General features: G+C 32.9%; 2 protein-coding genes across 2 annotated transcripts; both read left to right on the plus strand.

Moving 5' to 3' along the window:
• The first annotated feature begins 438 nt into the window (after positions 1–438).
• LOAG_02038 (hypothetical protein) lies at positions 439–7,557 on the plus strand. Its single transcript, XM_020445919.1, has 13 exons — positions 439–655; positions 1,170–1,370; positions 1,594–1,753; positions 1,869–1,981; positions 2,269–2,455; positions 2,745–2,863; positions 3,123–3,438; positions 4,080–4,207; positions 4,504–4,632; positions 5,025–5,234; positions 5,448–5,534; positions 6,859–6,940; positions 7,307–7,557. Exons 1-13 carry the CDS (start codon positions 505–507, stop codon positions 7,344–7,346), a joined length of 1,923 nt encoding a protein of 640 aa, XP_020303677.1. The 5' UTR covers positions 439–504; the 3' UTR covers positions 7,347–7,557.
• A 738-nt stretch (positions 7,558–8,295) lies between these two features.
• On the plus strand, positions 8,296–16,371 carry LOAG_02039 (hypothetical protein; the record flags this gene model as incomplete). The annotated part of the gene is made up of 24 exons (XM_020445920.1): positions 8,296–8,368; positions 8,553–8,653; positions 8,742–8,832; positions 8,917–9,063; positions 9,577–9,778; positions 9,992–10,208; positions 10,278–10,422; positions 10,609–10,694; positions 11,052–11,253; positions 11,479–11,548; positions 11,627–11,762; positions 12,035–12,176; positions 12,250–12,377; positions 12,526–12,636; positions 12,750–12,863; positions 13,049–13,279; positions 13,345–13,545; positions 13,873–14,005; positions 14,077–14,186; positions 14,403–14,462; positions 14,658–14,786; positions 14,937–15,043; positions 15,420–15,616; positions 15,795–16,371. The coding sequence occupies 24 exons, from the start codon at positions 8,296–8,298 to the stop codon at positions 15,989–15,991; spliced, it is 3,330 nt and encodes a 1,109-aa protein (XP_020303678.1). The 3' UTR covers positions 15,992–16,371.
• Positions 16,372–18,486: the final 2,115 nt, after the last annotated feature.

The following is an 18,486-nucleotide window of genomic DNA, read 5'->3' on the forward strand; positions in this document are numbered from 1 at the left end:
ATATTTCGACAAAGGATAATGAAATTTGAGCGAGTTTTTTTGTGGGAATATTTTTTGATTTCCGAATCACTTCTGAATTTTCTAATCGCAGAACAAGTATGTCCATATAAACTGGCATCCTATCCATTTTGAAATGGTAATAAGTATGCATAATATCCGATTAATGATGTCACATGAGTAACACGGATAAATGCAAGGTTCTTGTATTTGTTACGGTTTATTTTCCAATTCTTTTTTTTCTCACAAGATTGCACCTTTAAAGTCGTCAGAGATTTGGAAAATGAAATATAAAATATTATATCATGGTTATTAACGGTTGTTGCATTAATTTCTCACGTGACGAGTAGAGCATGAAATGGAAGTTACGAGTAATTATAAAGTAGATTTGATGACGATGATGATGATAATAATAATAATAGATAAAAGCAAAAGGGGAATAAATTATAGGTGAAGGAAATAAACGATCTGAGAAACTCAACCAAAAGCATTTCTACAGAGAAACCAATGAATTTGCCTAAATCGACTGGCGATTCAATGGAAAAAATTATGCCATTTGAGGAGTCACATCCACACAAATGTACAAAAAATGATGGAGAAATTATTGTGATTGAAGATGATATTGCATCTACAGTTAAACTTTCTATGCATCCAAAAGGTATCTTCTCTATACCTCACATGCTTGTCGAGCTGGACTTATTAAGGAAAGAATGCGTGATATCTTTTTGAAATTCATATGTCCCTTAAATAAATGCCTTCCTAAATTGACGGGGAAGGGGGACAGATTTTTCAAACACTAGCTAAACAATGTATGCTTATATTGTTTCCTGTTATTATGGTTAAATAAATTTTGTTATATTCGTGAAAATTAGTTTATAGGTTAAACAGAAAGTGTATAAAAAGCGAGAAAATAAGGGTTATGTATATTATCGATGATAGTATAATAGCATCGGAATTAATTTACTCTATACGTATTGTAGTATGTAGTAATATTTGTCAATATGTGTAAATTAATTTGACTTCATGGCGTGAAAAAGTCGCATGCATATGTCTAAGTTTTTCTTGGCAACATTTTGTTCAGTTGGTGTATTTCATATATCTCATTACAAATACTATAAAATAGTTTGTTTGTAAATAAATTTCCAAGTAAACTTCCATCAAATCTTTTTCAGGTTTGGCTGACTTGCAAGACATTGAAGGAGAAATTCAACATTTAACGGATCTGAATGGTAGCTCGGAAAAGAATAAAATATGCTTTAATGAAAATGACATGTTGGAGCTGCCATCATTGTCACCGATCGATGTACATCATGATGTACACTTCTCAAGACTACGAATTAATTGGGATGGTGCACCGGAGTTTCAGTGGAGAAGTGAGTGAGCTTTTGGAAGCTGTATACTGAACTCACATTCCTCTAATACTTATTATTCAATAACAAGTATGAAAGGCAAGGAGATCAGACTAGAAGCGGAATTAAAGATTGAAGGGGATATGTCAAGTTTTGATTTGATCGTATGACTCATTATGCAAATTTCACCGTAAATTCCGTTGTTGCAAATTTCTAATTACTTTAAATTTCTAAATTTTCTTCCTAGCTGTCAATGAAGAGAACGACAAGAAGCTGTTGAAGATAGAAAATATAATGCCATCGGATATGCATAATCCATGGTTGTATCCAGTAGTGTTGAGTGCATCTCGTGTGGAGACTGATTTTCCGTGTTTGTCTTTCAACGAAGGAACCAATTTCACATTTGGGTAACGTTCATCCTCATTTTTATTTTAATTGATTTATTGCTTTTACACTCTTTCGGTCCTAATCAATCTTATTCAAATCTTTATTTTAAACTTGTAAAGTCCATAAAGTTTTCAGAAAAATAAATTTATATTTCCCAGACAACAATACGCTTGCCTTCTGTACATTGAACTATCTTGTTTATATGAGAACTACAGCGGGTCGCAGAGCCAAGATCTTTCTTCCGCAAAGTGAGTAATCATATGAATAGAGTTACAGGAAAAACCCAAAAGCCTTATCTCTGCTTTTATTAGGTGCTTGTCTGAGAGTATTTGTTCTTCCTGGATTGAACTGATTTTACTGTGAATGTATTTCTAACATTTCAATTCTCAAACATCATTTATTATATTAAAGATGATTTAATGGGATCTTAAGTAAAACTGTATTTTAAGTAAAGGATATTTTTGATTTAATCTAACAAAAAAGTGGTTGAACAACATTTTATTTAGAAAAGAGTTATGATTGTTAATACCTTTAGCAAAGTCTATCACGAAATTCGGTAGAAGTTTGGAGAAAAGATTGGGACGTTTGCGTATGCCTACACAGGATATGTGTCAACTGCTTATGAAGCCAGTACCTGATGGGATAACTGAAAAGCATATTCGTAACAATGTATTTCCTCATTGGGAAATTACAAAAATTGAATTTAAGCAGGATTCACTGGAGTCAGTTTTTATTAATTTTGTTGCTTTTAATTATGTCAAACATTATTGAAATTTGTGGCAACCGGAATTTTGCAGTCGGGAAAACTGACACTCTCTGCTTATGCATGTTACGATTAAGAGAAGTCGGAAGGAAAAATGTTTTTTTATAGCTGAAGAGACCCTTAGAATTGCTTTTAATAATTTTGGTTTGTTTTTGACGTGGGAAATTCCGTCCGTAGGTAAGTTATATGTGAAGATAAAGTGATTATTGTTATTCCTGTATTGTGCATGGTCATTTTTTGTATTGAAGGCAGCAGTGTTCAGTTCTCACATTTCCATCCGCCCAGCTTGCGATTGCAGCTCATTGTACGACAAATTATGTAACATTTGAAGAAAACAGTAGTACTGCAGCCATTTTATATTCTACCGGTTAGTTGATTGATTTTAAATCGTTGTCTTATAGGAAAAAAATAACAAATAGTATCTTAATAGTATCGTCGGAATTATTGAAATGCAATGAATATCCTCTAAATTTTTTCAGTTCATATTTAATTTCTTGAAAACTCATGGATTTTATTTGCGGTGTATTGAAGAGATAATTCTGAATTCTGTGTGAGGACTGAAACCAAGATTAGTCTTCACCTCGACTTTGACCGAGCAAGTAACTTTGGTTATGAATATTTTACAGTGGCAATTCCGAAATGGGATGAAGGTGAAAACTTGTTGGTAGCAGATGAAATGAAAAGCAGAGATGCATCTCCTTCGTTCAGCAAAGAAGAGAATATGGAAAAGCAGGTTAAAAAACATATCAACAGAGAAATGGAAAGGGAACAGACTAAGGTTAAAACAAAGGAGCAAAAAACTGAACGGAAATTCAAAGAAAGGATGGCAATAGAGGGAAGTTCGAAAAGTATGAAAAATTGTAGAATGCAAAAGAGACAAGCTGCAAGGCGGATCAACAAAAGCATTTTTGGTAAACCAAGCAATAAAATTCCGCATAGAAGGTAGGGCTATTTTATATTTGAATGAATCTATTAAGCACTTCTGGCTTTTGTTAGATCAAAATCTAAAACTATACTCATTATTCTTTTAAAACCCAAAATCTTTCTTTTTTTTTCTTTATAAATAATCTTGAGCCTGTACAAATTGTTGGAATTAATAAAATGTACAAATTGTTGGACTAGAGAAATTTGCAAGTCAGATTAAAAAAAGCGACTTCTGCAAGGCAAAGAGATATTCGTTTCTAAAAATAGAAACTGTAAAAAAAATCCTGCTAAATATAAATTTTATTTATTCAAAGGAAAAGCTTTGTTCCTAGAAAAAATTTTTTATACGATTAATAACATTAAAATACCTATCTATATGAATTAGGGAAATATCCTTTACGTTAGTGTGAAAAAAAGTGATGTAAATTTCATGATTAGATCATATATTTCATATAAATATAATCTAAGTTGTTTTTCCTCAAATATGACTTTGAATTACCATCAGCTGCTTTATTTAAATCTCTAAGAAATTCGAAACCTGAGGAAGTAGAATAAATCTACAAAATCTCGTGTTATCAGAACAGTGGTTTAGCGAAATACTATTATAGGGCGATATTGTCAGAGGTGTAAACACAGTTTGCATTGAAATTTGTTTTCAGTTCTTATCGTGCTTTGTCATCCGTATTTTCTAATTCATATTCTTCGGCAAAATTGCTTAACCAGAGACATTATACCAATGCTCGATCATTGCATCCAATTCGTGACAATTTTATATACAATGAAAATGGTTATTAGTGTTATTTTTCACTCTTATTTTACTTGGAGAATATAATTCTTATTGGATTATTGTTTAAATATTTAAATTTTGGTTATCAATTTTAAGGATATCATGAACAAAAGGACATTTGGATGTGGAAGTCATACTTAAGTTTTGAAATATAAAAGTTATTTTAAAGGCATCATGCTTAATACATAGTGCCAAAGGTACATTCACAATGTCAGCGAGTTCTAAATGCTAAAATTTTTCGATTATAACTGTAGTTTAAACCTTGAATACGAAAATCAGACAATAAAATGTTTGAGGCATGAATGAACTCGATGCAATAAATGGATTCACTTTCAATGGTCCGTATGATTATCAAAATCCAGGGTACACTGTTGATGGAATTTATACTGGTACGTTGAACCAGACATCATGGAGAAATGATTTTGGTCTGTTTTTCTATAATTAAGATTTCTGAAGTAGCATACTTAGTGCTTTGCTTTTTCGTGTTTCATGAAGGTTTTTAAATGTTTTTAAATTAATAGTATTAAACAGCTGAGTCTAATCATATTTTCCAGTATGTATGGAATTATGTAGTTTAAGTTAATTGCACAAATCGGCACAGATTTTCTGGCTCTATCAACAATACTAAAAGTGTCATAAATTAAAAAAAGAAAAAAACTGAATCACTTAAAGTAAGTGAAGAAATAAGTGGGATATAGACTCATCAGTGAATAATGTTGCAAAATTTGTAAGCGTACTATCATTTTCATATCTCATCGATTTATGCTGTACAGTGGGAAAGTAACAAAATCCTAAATTAGATTATAATTTGTTACAGGAAACAAATCCATGCCATCAGTTAAACGTGCGAATTGCAGTTCTTTGGGATCCTGGCTTGGACATTCATTAATTTGCGGAAGAACAAATGTCGGAAAACCTTACCATCCATTCGGCAATTATCGACGGTTCAGAAATGAACATCAACGTCAAAATCAGGATTTCTCTCGAAATCACGGGACCGATGTTCAACAATCTTCCTTTAGCACAGGTTACCTTTTTCTTAAATTGTTGCAAAGCTTTCAGTGAATGAATTAACCGGTCAGTGACTGATTAGTCGTTGTTTGCCATAAGAAATGATTTTTCAAGAGTAAACAGTCTATCATTACCCTCTTGAAAGTTTATATGAATACTTTTTTGAGCAGTAAGTGTGTAAATTACTTTTTCATTTCTTTTAATTAGAAACACCCATCCTCTTTTTCAGGAATGATGACCAATAATTATAGGGCGCAGACATTTCCTGGATTAGTAGATAACATTTATAGGAGGCAAACATGTCAATTCCCGCCAGGTTTGTTTTTTGTTGGAAGTAGTAAATCATAATTTTTATGCAGTCTTTTTTTTGTTACCGTATTTTACGGGTGATGAAAATTAAATCTGGACTTCGTGGGAGGTATCTAATGAAGTTCTGGGTTGTAAGTTTTCATTATGATTGAATTGTAATATCCAATACTTTCTATTAAAAAATGTAAAAACCCACTATTTCACATTTTAAATGCTGTGCTTTTTTCCGAAACAGTGGAGAAAGTTAAATCTAAAATTTTCGAGTTTAGACTAGAATTAACAGTTGCTTTACTTATTTTTTAGAGAGCAGTAAATTTTCTTATGTGTTTATTCATTCTGTCTATATCATTATGAGTGAACAGTAGAATTTTCTAACTATGGATCATTTATTCCCATTCCTTATCACCTATGAGCAGAAGGAATGTATTTTTGAAAAACTTATAGGTTCCAGGTGCTTCCAATTAGCTAATTAGCATACACGATGGTTTTTGTATACCAAAAAAACTCAACTACCGTGTTTCTCCGAAAATGAGACAGGGTCTTATATTATTCCTCTTCCAAAAAAAAAAGAAAAAAATAAAACGTGCTAGAGCTTCTTTTCAGAGTATATCTTTTCGGAGAAACACGGTAAATCTGGAAGCTTGGCGCAGTCAGCCGATGCTTCCCGCGGCCATGCTGAATGGCGACGAGGTAGGGAAATGGCTATAGCAAGACCGAATCAGATCCTGTTTTCAGGGGATGATCATGGTACTTTCTGGGTCCCTACAGCCTAATGTTATAATGCCACTGAAATAATTTCAGTTTATTAGGCAGCAATCGCTCTTATAGCTAATTATTAAACTCAAAATTCGCGAAAAGAAGCACTCCCAAACAGATGCAATATTTCGTTATCCCCAAAAATATATCTTTGTCGAGTATTTAGACACACCAAAACATCTCATCCTCGCTATTCACTTCAAATCCCATTATCCCCAATGCAATAATCCTTCTTTGTCATCATTTCATATACTTCATTCAATTTGCATACAAAGAGCCCTACCATATCATGCACACTTAATTAGAGTAATTAAACCACAACAAATCGATGAAGCTAAGATCAAGTTCATTGCAAGCAGTGCTAATGAGATAATTGTTTTCTCATAATCTCTACATTATTTAATTTTCTAAAAGTAATCACGGATATAATTATAATATAATCAGTCCTTCCAACGTTTAATAACAAAAGCACTGTAATTGATTAGAATGTATTTCAGCAATTTTTTCATCATATAGATTATTTATTCTGAAACACTTTTTGAGTATACAAATACATGAAAATGTAAATAATTTAGTTCCGATGATGAAACATATTCAAGAAGAGAGAAAGAAATGGTCATATGAGTTGCAGGGATTACACCAACAGGAATTCATTAAGTGAGTGCCTTTATTCATAAATTTGTTTTTCACATACAGTACTCTTTTCGGCGGAACAAGTTATTAGTTGGCAAGTATAGCTAAGATTCTCAAATTTATCTTTTTATGTTATACCACCTTTTATTATTAACGAAAAGTGTGTACCTGTAATGACCATGGTGCGTAATCTGAAGCAAGGAATTGTTTAGCTAATTGTTATCCTTTCTAAAAGTTTTGAAGAGCATTCCAAAGTTACGCATAGGTTGTGAATTGCGGCTGAATTTTCCACGAGGATGAAGGATGAGGATGAAATGTATCATTTCCATAATTCTTAGTCTGAATTTTACTCATTCCAGTTTCCTTCCTAAATAAAAATAATAATTTTAGAAATCGTAACATGGACAAGCAGAGTTATTATCCATGGTGAAAATTTTTCTGGACTTCAATATTTGGTAAAAGTCATTTTGAGAACGAGGAAAAAAAATATTGATGCATTTTTGTATTTATTGTTTTGGTTTTTCAAAATGATTAGTATTCAACTTGTCAAATACAACTTTTCTGCTTGAAGTCCATTCAAATATTCCCTTTAATCCAGATATATGTATGAATGCCACCATTAACTGATCCATATAAGCAGCACATTGTGCATATATATTTCTGTGCATTATATCAATATGTTGTATTATTTATATATGCAACTGTTCAAAGACTTGTTCAAATGAAAGATATTTTTATTCACACTGTTCCTTTCAAAGCTTTTTTGTTTGAATTAATTTTCTTTATTTCTTTGTATCATATCCTAGGAATCTCTGTTATAAATTTGTTATAAATTTTGTTCATAAATCTTATTGTTCGACATTTGCACCACAAGTTAAGAGATCTGTCGATGCCTGCTGTCTGTCACTCTCTCTCTTTGAAATACTGTATTACTCTCCATAATACCGCAATAGGCCATGATGGAGCATCACTGAAACCTCCTATGGGAGAGATAGAGCCTGATGATATTGCTAATACTGATTGGGACGGAAGCTTACGTACTGTGTCACAGGTTTGGGCTGTAGGCCTTGTTATACTTTGATGATTCCCGATTTGAATTCTACTGATGATTTGAAGGGCGCGTTCTAGGTGGGTCCGAGAATTGAGCTGGAATGGCGGGTTGTATATTTATCCATATTTAGAGTGAAAGGAAGATGAACAAGAGATATGGTATGCATTAGTGTCGTGAGATGCGACGCCTCTTTATGGTGTCTGTAGATGCGGAGTCAAGCAGTGTCGGAATTGTAGCATGAAGTTTGATAAGAGAAGCTGAAAGAACTTTATCATTCGTAGTTAAATGTACATGATATATAATAAGACTATTTCTAGACGGTGAATTAATGGAATCGGTAGAGCTTGTGCTGGAACCGGTTGGAAATGATTATCCTGGTTTGGTACGGGAAGCTCTTGCTGGTATGTTTTCTTCCTAATTAATAACGATATGTAATGTATAGAACGTAACATGTTATGCATTTATTTGTGGTTACATGAAATAATACTGATATTAGCATGACCTTTTTTTCTATCAGTTGATACAGAATATACAGAATTCACCTATTGGCAAGTAATGATATGTTGATGATGATGTTTTATTTAGGGAGGGAACCGAACAGCTCATGTTCAGGCTCGCTTTCCAGTTGTGGTTATGCTTGGTTAATAGTTGGTCAGAGCCTGTATGTATGGAAATATGACGCAGAGGTATTATGGCTTTTGGAGTTATTCGGATATATATATATATATATATATGGCAATCAGCTGTTAGAAATTTGGATTTTTCTTTTTTCAGGAGAATTATACAAGTGCACCAGCAGTACTTAATTTACCACCATCTGGGCTTCCTTACAATGCACAAACTGTCTGTGTATACAAAAGACAAGGTTTCTTTTCAACTTTATTGAACTGTTCTTTCAAATGTGGGTAATAGACTTTGGTAGAAAAACTCGATTATTCCGTGTTTTTAGGTTTTTCGGCGTTAGGAATAATTGCCGTAACACCAGAAGGTATTGTCCGGCATTGGTCTTTGCCAGATCGTCAATTCAGTGATAGTTCAGTTGATTTGGATCGAGAGGTAGCGTTGTCGTTAGGAAGGATTAATTTGCAGTCATCAGGTTTCGTCATTCATCTATTTGGAATTCTTTTTTCGGGTGGTATTCGTTGGACTCTCGTATGAATTATTGATTTACATTAGCTTTGGGGTTAATTCTCTGTCAGTTTTGGTATTTGCCTCTTCTAAAATTAATCCTTATTCCTATGAACACTTTATCTTTACTTATCACGAGCGAAATTAAATGGACCAATTTGTGCACTGCTTAACGAACTCTGTAATTATTTGCAAGACTTACTATAAAATTTAATGGTTGCAGCAAAGGTGATAACTGCAAGTGAAGGGTGATGTAGTTCGAATTTCCAGTCCCAATTGTACTTTTTTAATTCTTTACATTAGGCTACGGTTAAAATTATCATATTCAAGTAACCATGATGTGGGTCGATTAAGATTTTAGAATTCATGCAAATTAATGAATTAGTTCGGTTAGACTCGATCGAGTTAGTTCGATTAGACTCGATTGAAGTTCATTTTAAGGATCATCTCCTTTATTTTTTTTTCTAAATATAATTTCCAGAAGGTATATGTTTTCTTCTGGCAACAACAACAGGCTCATTATTTTTGCTGAATGTCAATGCGAATGTTACCCCCACACCAGGAAAAAGGCAGCGATTGTCTTCCGAAATTACCATCAAAATAATTCATACAAACACAAGAAACGGAATTGGTGGTAAATTGGCTTCGGCAATATTTGGTGAAGGAAGACAGTCTGGAGCAAAGTATGTATTTCTATATTTTTATCTTTTGAAATATAATTTCAAAAACACCTTCAGATCCAAGATCTTCAACTGAGCATGCTTCTTGGTCATCGAATATATATTTCGATTTACAAAATCACGGATGCAACTAGTCCATCTTACATGTTGCAATATTTTATACCCTGAACAGCTAATGTAACTACCTTCATGAATTTAAAAATGAAAAAGGTTTAGATTGGTTAAGGCTCTGGTATATGAACAGTCAAGCGGTGATTTAGTGGATGCACGTTCCAGTGCATCCAGTAATTCAAATACTGGTGTTACCAAAAATATGCATATACTTGCGGTGACGGAGCATCATTTTCACTCGTATTCGATACGAGATTCTGCGAAGATGTGGAGCTGTGAATTGGCAAATATGGCCAGCGAGCATTTTGCTTTGAATCTTTGGGTATGTGTAATAATTTAAATTTGTTTGTGTTTTTAATATATATGAATAATCATGGTAACGCATTTTAAGAATTTATACGACGTTGAGGAGCATAGGCATTGGCATGAAGAAATTAAAACATGGATACTGGATGCGGTCAACATTAGGAATGGTGCATTGGTCTTATTCGCATGTAACAATAAAGCTATTTCTACGCAAATATATTTTGCTTTTGGTTAGTGTTAATGTACAGGTATCAAAGATGAACCAAGTGTCCTGGGATTGTTCTCAAATATACATCTTCTATAAATGGTCACTTTTAATCTTTCCAACAGAATATTATATGTCTTTGCAAGAGAAAATACGGTTAAGTTTTCTAGCAAAAGTACTTTCCTCGTAAAACTTCCAATGAAACTTTCAGGTTATATATCAGAATATGATGGTGCACATCCTCCTGTAGCTTTAGAATGGTTTTGTGTTTTGAAGGCTCTTTCAAACAAGTATGAAGTAAGATATATGTTATATATGATGCAAAATATTTCAGTGCAATATGTGACACACTACCTTCACTTTTAATTTATGTATAAAAGACAAAGTTTTTTCTACCCGGAAAAAACGTAACTTGTGTTTTGAGTTGTTTGGAACTGCGGTTGCTAATTGTTCAGGTGGAAAATTCGGGTTGAAGCATGCTTTAAGACATCAAAATTAGTTCCTTTCCCAATTTATTATCTGCATTACAATGCGCTAGGAGTCTAGGCAGTTTTGTTATTTTTCTTGAATTATTTTAATTAAGTTTAAATTTGTTGCATTAGGAACAAATCTGTTTTTTATTTTAACGTTAGTAAGCTTATTAAAGAATTATAGTTAAGCGAAAAAAATGTTGTGGCAAATATTACACTGAGATTACCAACCGGTTCAGAGCAATTGCTGCATGACAAAATGGAGGGTGTTCTTGTGGTTACCCAAAAAGCTGTTTATTCTTTCTGTCTACCAGATCGATTGCTCAAAAAAACTCCATTCAAGCTAATCTTATGTGCTAAGTACAACGCTACCTTCATTAGTTCTGGTAAATTACATTCTTTGTCTTCGACTTATTTTTTTATTGTTCTTATTGTTGAAACACTTTCATTTATATAATGACTCTTTTATTATTTTTTGAAGTGTTTTGTTTAGTTTCAGTGAGAGAGTGCTTTGCATCACTGTCTTTGGCACATCAACCTATTTCTCTTTGCAGTTGCACCTGATACTCGTTTCACATCTTTCTACACATATTTCTAATGAAACATTACAGGTCGTGATGCTCGATATTGTTACATTTTCTTGGAAGAAAGTGGTTTGCAACGAGTGCGATTACTTCCGAGGTAAGCTTCATCTGAAAGAAATTTCCTAATTATAATTTGTTATATGTATTATTTGCTGTTGGAAATGACAAATTACAGAGGATTTGATGCAAATTTGGCACAAACCATTGCACAAATGAGTAAGATGGAAGTTCAGCCGGTAAATCTTTCAAGCGCCGTAAGTGATCGTCGTGCACTCGCTCTGGCATTTTACCTCTTTTCGAAAGCTGACTTGGTACGTCGGCTGATATGAATGGCTGATTTTGATTTTCTTATTGCACGTAACTTCTAAATTAGTTAGCAGAAAGTAATTCGGCCATTTACTTGCTGGCTTGGCAAACTTGGAATAATGACACGTTTTGTTTGCCAGGTATGTCAGAACTGGAAGCAAGATGACTGACCTTGCCAGTACATTTCAATAGTATTTGAGAATATTATGTTTATATAATACAAAGTATTAATTGATCTGTACGTTTATTTCGTATTTCGAGCTAAAAATATTTATAGTATGAAGCCAGCAACGTGATGCAAGAACTTTTGGAAAATCGGCATGCTGGGATTGCTCAAATATGTGTTGATTATGCAATAGACTTAGCTGACGATATTCCGAATGATGAGCGTTGGAATGCTGTTGGCCATTCAGCCCATTGCAAGTTCCACTTTAATTACTGCTTTGTGTCAAATTTTTTTTGTGAGAACTAGATGTAACTGTTATTTTTCAGCAAGAGCAGTGACGAACCAGATATCATCTAAAAGTTCATTTTTATTGGAAGTACATTTGGAGGAACAAAAGAAGAGGGTATTGGCAATGTTTATTCTTTTCATCAAAAGTCTTGCACTCGACGACAAAGTAACTTCTTTTCTGCAGTTTTCCATGTAATATAATAAGAAAGTTTTTAGCTTCAATCAATATTTGTAATTTGTTCCTTACTTTAAAATATAATACTTCATCTTTTCGCTTCATTGCTTCATCTACGTAATGTTCTATATTGTTTCAGTTAAATCGAACTGTCAAAACTCATCTTTGTCAGTCACGTAGCGCACGTTCTCAAATTGTTGAATTAATTGAAAAGATTGATATTGCGATTGCATTGTACAAATGGAGTAAGGTACTGTGTGTAGCACTTTCTCTAAACTTTAGTTTGGGAAAAAATACACAAGAAATTTTTCTGAAATTAGAAAACTGGTCATAAATTCTATTTTGAAATGATTAGGTTTGTAGCAAAATCCGTCAACAGTTTTCGACGCAGCCTTGGAGAGAGTGTTGTCGAGGCGGAAAGAAAGCATCGACGGGGAACGAGAGTTGCTCACTCGATATGATTGCTTCTTCCGAAAAGTAAGCTTTTTTTATTGTAAGGTTTCCAAGATCCAACTTAATATATTACTGATCTTCTCAACTGTTTTATTAAAAGTAGTGGAATGAATTCTTTCAGTGCAAAAGCTTTAGTACATCAAAATATCAACTAAAGCATTGTTAACAGCGCTATAACTTATTCAGCAATTACATCTGTTTCATTTCAGGTTTCTCGGATTGAAGAGCTCTTCAGTGGACTCTTCGAAGAAGAAGAAGATATTGTAGCGAACGATAATGAATTACTGGATTATAAGCTTGAGTGTATTGAATATGTTGGTGCTGCTTTAATTATTGGAAAGGAAGCAATTGATGAACGTCGCGATGATATTGTTCTCGATATCGAAAACGATTTACGATGGACGCAGGAAAAACATATATTAAGGCCGTTCATAAAACACGTTGGTGCTCTAGCGCATTTACATATATAAATTCATTAATACATTAGTCAGCTATTTTTTTTCAGTTGAGCATACTATTCAATTATGTCAACCAAGCTGGTCGTGATTGTCCGAAATATGTAGCTTTGTTGAAACAAGGTGTACTTATTGCTGCGTTCATAATGAATGAACAAGCATTCGATGATCGGCAAAATTCACCAATTGTGGCCAGATTTTTGGAAATTTCTGAACACGCGATTGCTTTAGAATTGGCCAAACGTTTCCAGGTTTGTTGATTTTTAAACGTTAAAAAACAAAATTATGTGCAACATTTTTATAAATAGAACAAGAGTGAAAAGTGAGACAAATACCGTAAGAAGATTCTGGGAAGGATGAATAGAGTAAATAGCTTTACGGTCGTCAATAATTTTTATTAGCTTCTAAATTCGAGTAAAAAAAATTAGCTTTAAAAAAACTAGTTTTTATTCTAATTTCGATCCAGAATTCACGAACTCTTTCGAAACTTATATTCAAGAATGAAAAAAGAAAATATTCATTTTGCGGGATAACTCCACACTTTGTCATAATTCGTTTTATAAAGTTTTTCTTATTAGGATTACAAAACAATAATACGATTGGCATGTGCTTTACCAGATTTGGAAAGGAAAGCTAAAATCCAAGAATACAAGGAGTTCTTCAGTTCCGCTAAATTTTGCAATATGTTATACGAATATTATCTGGAAAATGGTAATTATTCTATCTCTAAAGAAATTATTTAATACTTCCAGGACAAAAAATTCTGATCGTCGCTCTTTTAGGATATGTTAAAGATCTGCTGGAAATGAAAGAACCAGATGCAGATCTTTTCTTCGCAACACAAACTAATGTTGGATGGATGCGTGATCTTGAAAATGGCGATTTTTCCAAGGTTTTTGTTGTGACCTATAAATTTCGAAATAAGGCTTTTATTATTTCTTTGATAATTTACTAGTAATGAATTATTGACAGCAACTTCCTCACAAATACAAGAATCACTTGATTCTAGCCAAAACTGATTTTTGATGCTTACTCAATTTGTAAACGGAATCCGAAGTGCATGATAAACCAGATGAAGTATGTCATTTTTATTTAGCTTTGATTCTAGGCATGCCGCACTCTTAAGACGCTTTCGCAAAAATCAAACGATGATGTTGTACTGAAAAGGGTTGGTTTCGGGCTTATAAAAATCTGTAATATTCAGAAGTTCTGGAAGATCTGGTCCTTAAAAAATATTCTTTGCTAAAGATGGAATATCTTTCAATTTTTTATTTGCTTCAAGCTTAAATTTTATCAAAATGCATAAGAATTCTGAAAGATTCCAAATAAAATGGATGGTCAGATACTGACGATTCCATTTCAGCGTTTGCTTTCCTTTGCAAAACTTTCTGCCCTTTGTGAGGATGAAGTGGATAACAATTTTCTGGAAGGCATTAAACGCGACCTCAATTTGATTAAGCTTCAACAAAAAATCGATCCCAATTTAGAAATGGTAAATAATAAAATAATTTGAAAAGATTGATAAGATTAGAGCAAATTTCAGTGCTTTAATTTCTTCATTGAGGAAGTGCATCTCAAGTCAATAAATCTATAGATCGTTTGCGCTTTCAGTTGTGAAAATTTTAATGTTGAATTTCTTCAGAAATTTGATTCATCCGAACCGGCTTCAAAGATACGGTCATGTACTGCAGAAGAGATTATAAGAGCGCATTTGAATAATGCATCATGTGATGTTAATCGATGTTTTGAGTAAATTCTTTCCATAATTTAATAAGTTTAATGCAGTTTTATATTATTCCATTTTTAGATTACAATATATTAGATTTTTATAACATTTTTAGATTATAACATAAACGCACTCTTTAGTAGCATCTCAATTTTAATCGTAATTATAATAAGCTGGCTTGTAGTGAAGATAAAGTGTTGTATTTTACTATATATTTTGAATGTATATTTGTCCCTAGAGATTTTATTGTCTTGAAAGATAGGTATAGCATTTTATAAAAAGACTTTCTCATTAAATGAAGTTATCAGAATGTCTTCAAATTACTTCAGCTGCTATTATGCATGTCTCGAATAGATTTTTTTTTAATTTAAAATGATTAAGTGCAATATTTCAATACAGCGCACTACTCACATTATCAACACTGATGGACGAAGAAGCATCTGATCGGACGGGTGAGCTGGTACATTCTTTGCAAACCAAAATATGGATAGCTGCTATAAAGGCGAATAGCGATTACTGGAAAAAAGTAACACGAGATGATGATTCAAGATATCCAACTGTTTACAGTGAATTGTTGGACAGAATTACGGCCTATGGTATGTATCTTCTGATAACGATTATTATTTGTAGAAAAACTTCCCCGTTATCTGAATTTCGACTATCTGGTTGTGCCAGTCGTCAAAAAATAAATAGAAATAAAAACGGCTCGTTACTGTAAATTCAGTCTTTTTGCGATGCTTTAAAGCTACTTAATTACATTTATTTCAATTTCAGCTCAGTTATCCAGCGAACGAAAACTTGAATTAATACCCGATACTAAGAAATTGGCCGAATGTTTGACACAATTCGCTCACAACAAATTGTTTGGTGTTTTACTTCGGACTAGTGAAGAGGCTGCTAGAAGAAGTATCTCAAGTAGGGAGGGGATAAAGGTCACCAGTGAGGCAATTCTAGATTCGATGCGAAGTTGATTTTGTTGCTCTGTGTCTTTCGATGATTATCGAGGATTTTTTAAGATTGCTAATGTAGAAAGAGACGTAAATTAAATGTAGAGATTGGAGGATGCAGTAAGAAAATCACATTCACAGCTTGTGATCAGAAGTGAGCGTAAATCCAGATGGAATTATTGAATTTGTTTTTGTTATAGTACGTGCATGTTTTCAGTTTCTCGCTATTTTGCTTTTTTTTCCGGATCTCATATTTTCCTATATCTTCTTAAAATTATTGGCTGGTAGTTTCCCAAGCTTTGCGAAATTTGTTCGGAGCAGCGTATTTCAGAGGAATAATCAGTCACATTGTTATGAGGTTTTAAAGTGATGGTAACTTTCACTTTGATAAGTTGAAATTCCTAATTTAAGAGACCAAGTTTACTTACATTTTTTTTTTCTGAATAAAAAGTATAATTTGATTCCATTTAGCATATCGATGCAGTTTTGATGGACCGGCGGGATTTAGAGTAATGATTTTTCTAAGATTTCATATTGCAAGGGATGCAATGAAAATAAGTGCATGAATATTGGGATTATTTAAGCCACCCACAGTACGTTTGGGAATGAATTTATTGATTCCTAATCAGTATCTTCAAGCACTGAGTGCTCTTTGTAATTTTATTGAATATAACTGGCATGCAAATCAAAAATCACCGATTGTATACGAAATACTGTTACAGAACAGGATGAAGGTATTGTTCAGAAGTAAAATCACTTCGACATTGCTTATTTCGCCCAGGAGCGGTAGACTGATGGTATTACGTAAATCCGTGATTCTGGGAGTTCATCATAGCCGTAAGCGGGTAAATGGTGGTACAATCCGTAAATCGATCTCTTCATCTGTAACATAAATTAGTCAAGTTAATCATAAAGAAAATATAATTTAAATATATACAGAATTGTAAGGTATTGTATATATACAGTTTAACATTTGAACAGTATTTGTTCCAACCACGAGTGGTCGTGCAAAATTTTGAGTGGCATTGTTCTTGTTTGATTCGTCAACCATACTAATTTGAACATGATATATGAAAGATGACTAAGTTTAATTGTCGCCTCTAATTTTTAATGGATGATAGAATTTGGTCTATCAAGTTTTACATTTACTGATTTTATCAGTGATTGTACATTATTATTGTAGGCAACGAACAAAAGAACTCAACTTTAAACGTTCAATGTACCAAATGTCAATGAATTACACTGTCGAGAACTTTGTCTTACTGTAATTAGATCTCCAGTAAAATGAATAATTTGAAACGGAATCATCCTTAAATAATATATCAAAGATATTGGAGATATATGAAAAGACTAGCATGCAGTAGTGCAGTATTCCATCGTATTGCAATGGATTGATTATAGGAAGTATCGGGAGGAATGGGAAGCTTAATTTTAACTCCGAGTATTATTTCGCCTTGTTTATGACCTGTTATTGACCTCAGATATTCAACATCATCTCTCTGATACTCTTTTTCAGTACATTCATTCTCAGTGCAACATATGTTTTTCGTAAGTCCTTAAATTATCGTGTAACTAATTCTCTTTGTATTGAACGAATTTAGTTTGAATAACATCTATTAATGATTTCGGAGAAAGGATAATAGAGTTTGAAATAGCCTTATTTTGCATTTCAACATTTTAAAGAAATTTCTTGGACATTTAGCAAATTTGATATTGTAAGGGGGTGGAATATTAGAAATTGATTGAGCAAATTTAAATTGATGTACCGATTGCGCCGAGCGTTGTGGTAAATTGCTCCAAATTGATACGATCGGTGAGGCACCTAATAGGTTCAGCAGAAGCAAAATTAATCCTGTAATTACTAGCTGATCTTTGAATCGTTTATTTTATTCTATTTCAAGCCATTTCTTTTATAATCATTAATATAACACAGTCAACATTTCAATAATAATATTTAAATTATACAATCAACAATTTCTATGGATTGGATTCAAGGAGACATTCGTCAATCGTTGAATTTATCCATCCATTATCATTCATTAATTAGATATCGATGTATATCGTGTTTGATAGATAATTGCGCCAAGATATGAAACTATTCATTTCAGAATAAGTGAACAGTACTTACAGGATAAATTTTAAATTTAATGCTACAGTATTTACGCATGGTTAAATTAAACTAGTGCTATGAAAATTCGCACTTTTAATTCGACAATTTGAGGATATTTTTCGATCAATAGGTAAAAACTATAAAAAGATAATGAAATGAAATGCAATGAGCTAATTAGGATCATATATCACGCATACGGTATCAATTGTGAAAGCGTACTTACTATGATAGCAATCTTAACTGATTATAATGACCTCATTAATTGCAATACATATACTATTGTATCAAATATGACTCATACTAGAGAGGTAGCCGGATTGAATCATTCAAAAACTAAACTATTTTAAATCAGGAACAAGATTTTCCTAGTAAAACATGAGTTGGAAGTGTAAGCTTATGGAAGGGGAGT

This window comes from Loa loa (genome assembly GCF_000183805.2).
Source record: "Loa loa unplaced genomic scaffold supercont3.21, whole genome shotgun sequence".
NCBI classification, from domain to species: domain Eukaryota; kingdom Metazoa; phylum Nematoda; class Chromadorea; order Rhabditida; family Onchocercidae; genus Loa; species Loa loa.

What these genes read in the sequence shown, in the direction of transcription:
- LOAG_02038 (XM_020445919.1), top strand. Translation starts at nt 505, where the DNA reads ATGAATTTGCCTAAATCGACTGGCGATTCAATGGAAAAAATTATGCCA. An exon ending in ACCGGAGTTTCAGTGGAGAA is followed by an intron (nt 1,371 to 1,593) that starts GTGAGTGAGCTT and finishes TTTTCTTCCTAG; the next exon opens with CTGTCAATGAAGAGAACGAC. An exon ending in GGAACCAATTTCACATTTGG is followed by an intron (nt 1,754 to 1,868) that starts GTAACGTTCATC and finishes TAAAGTTTTCAG; the next exon opens with AAAAATAAATTTATATTTCC.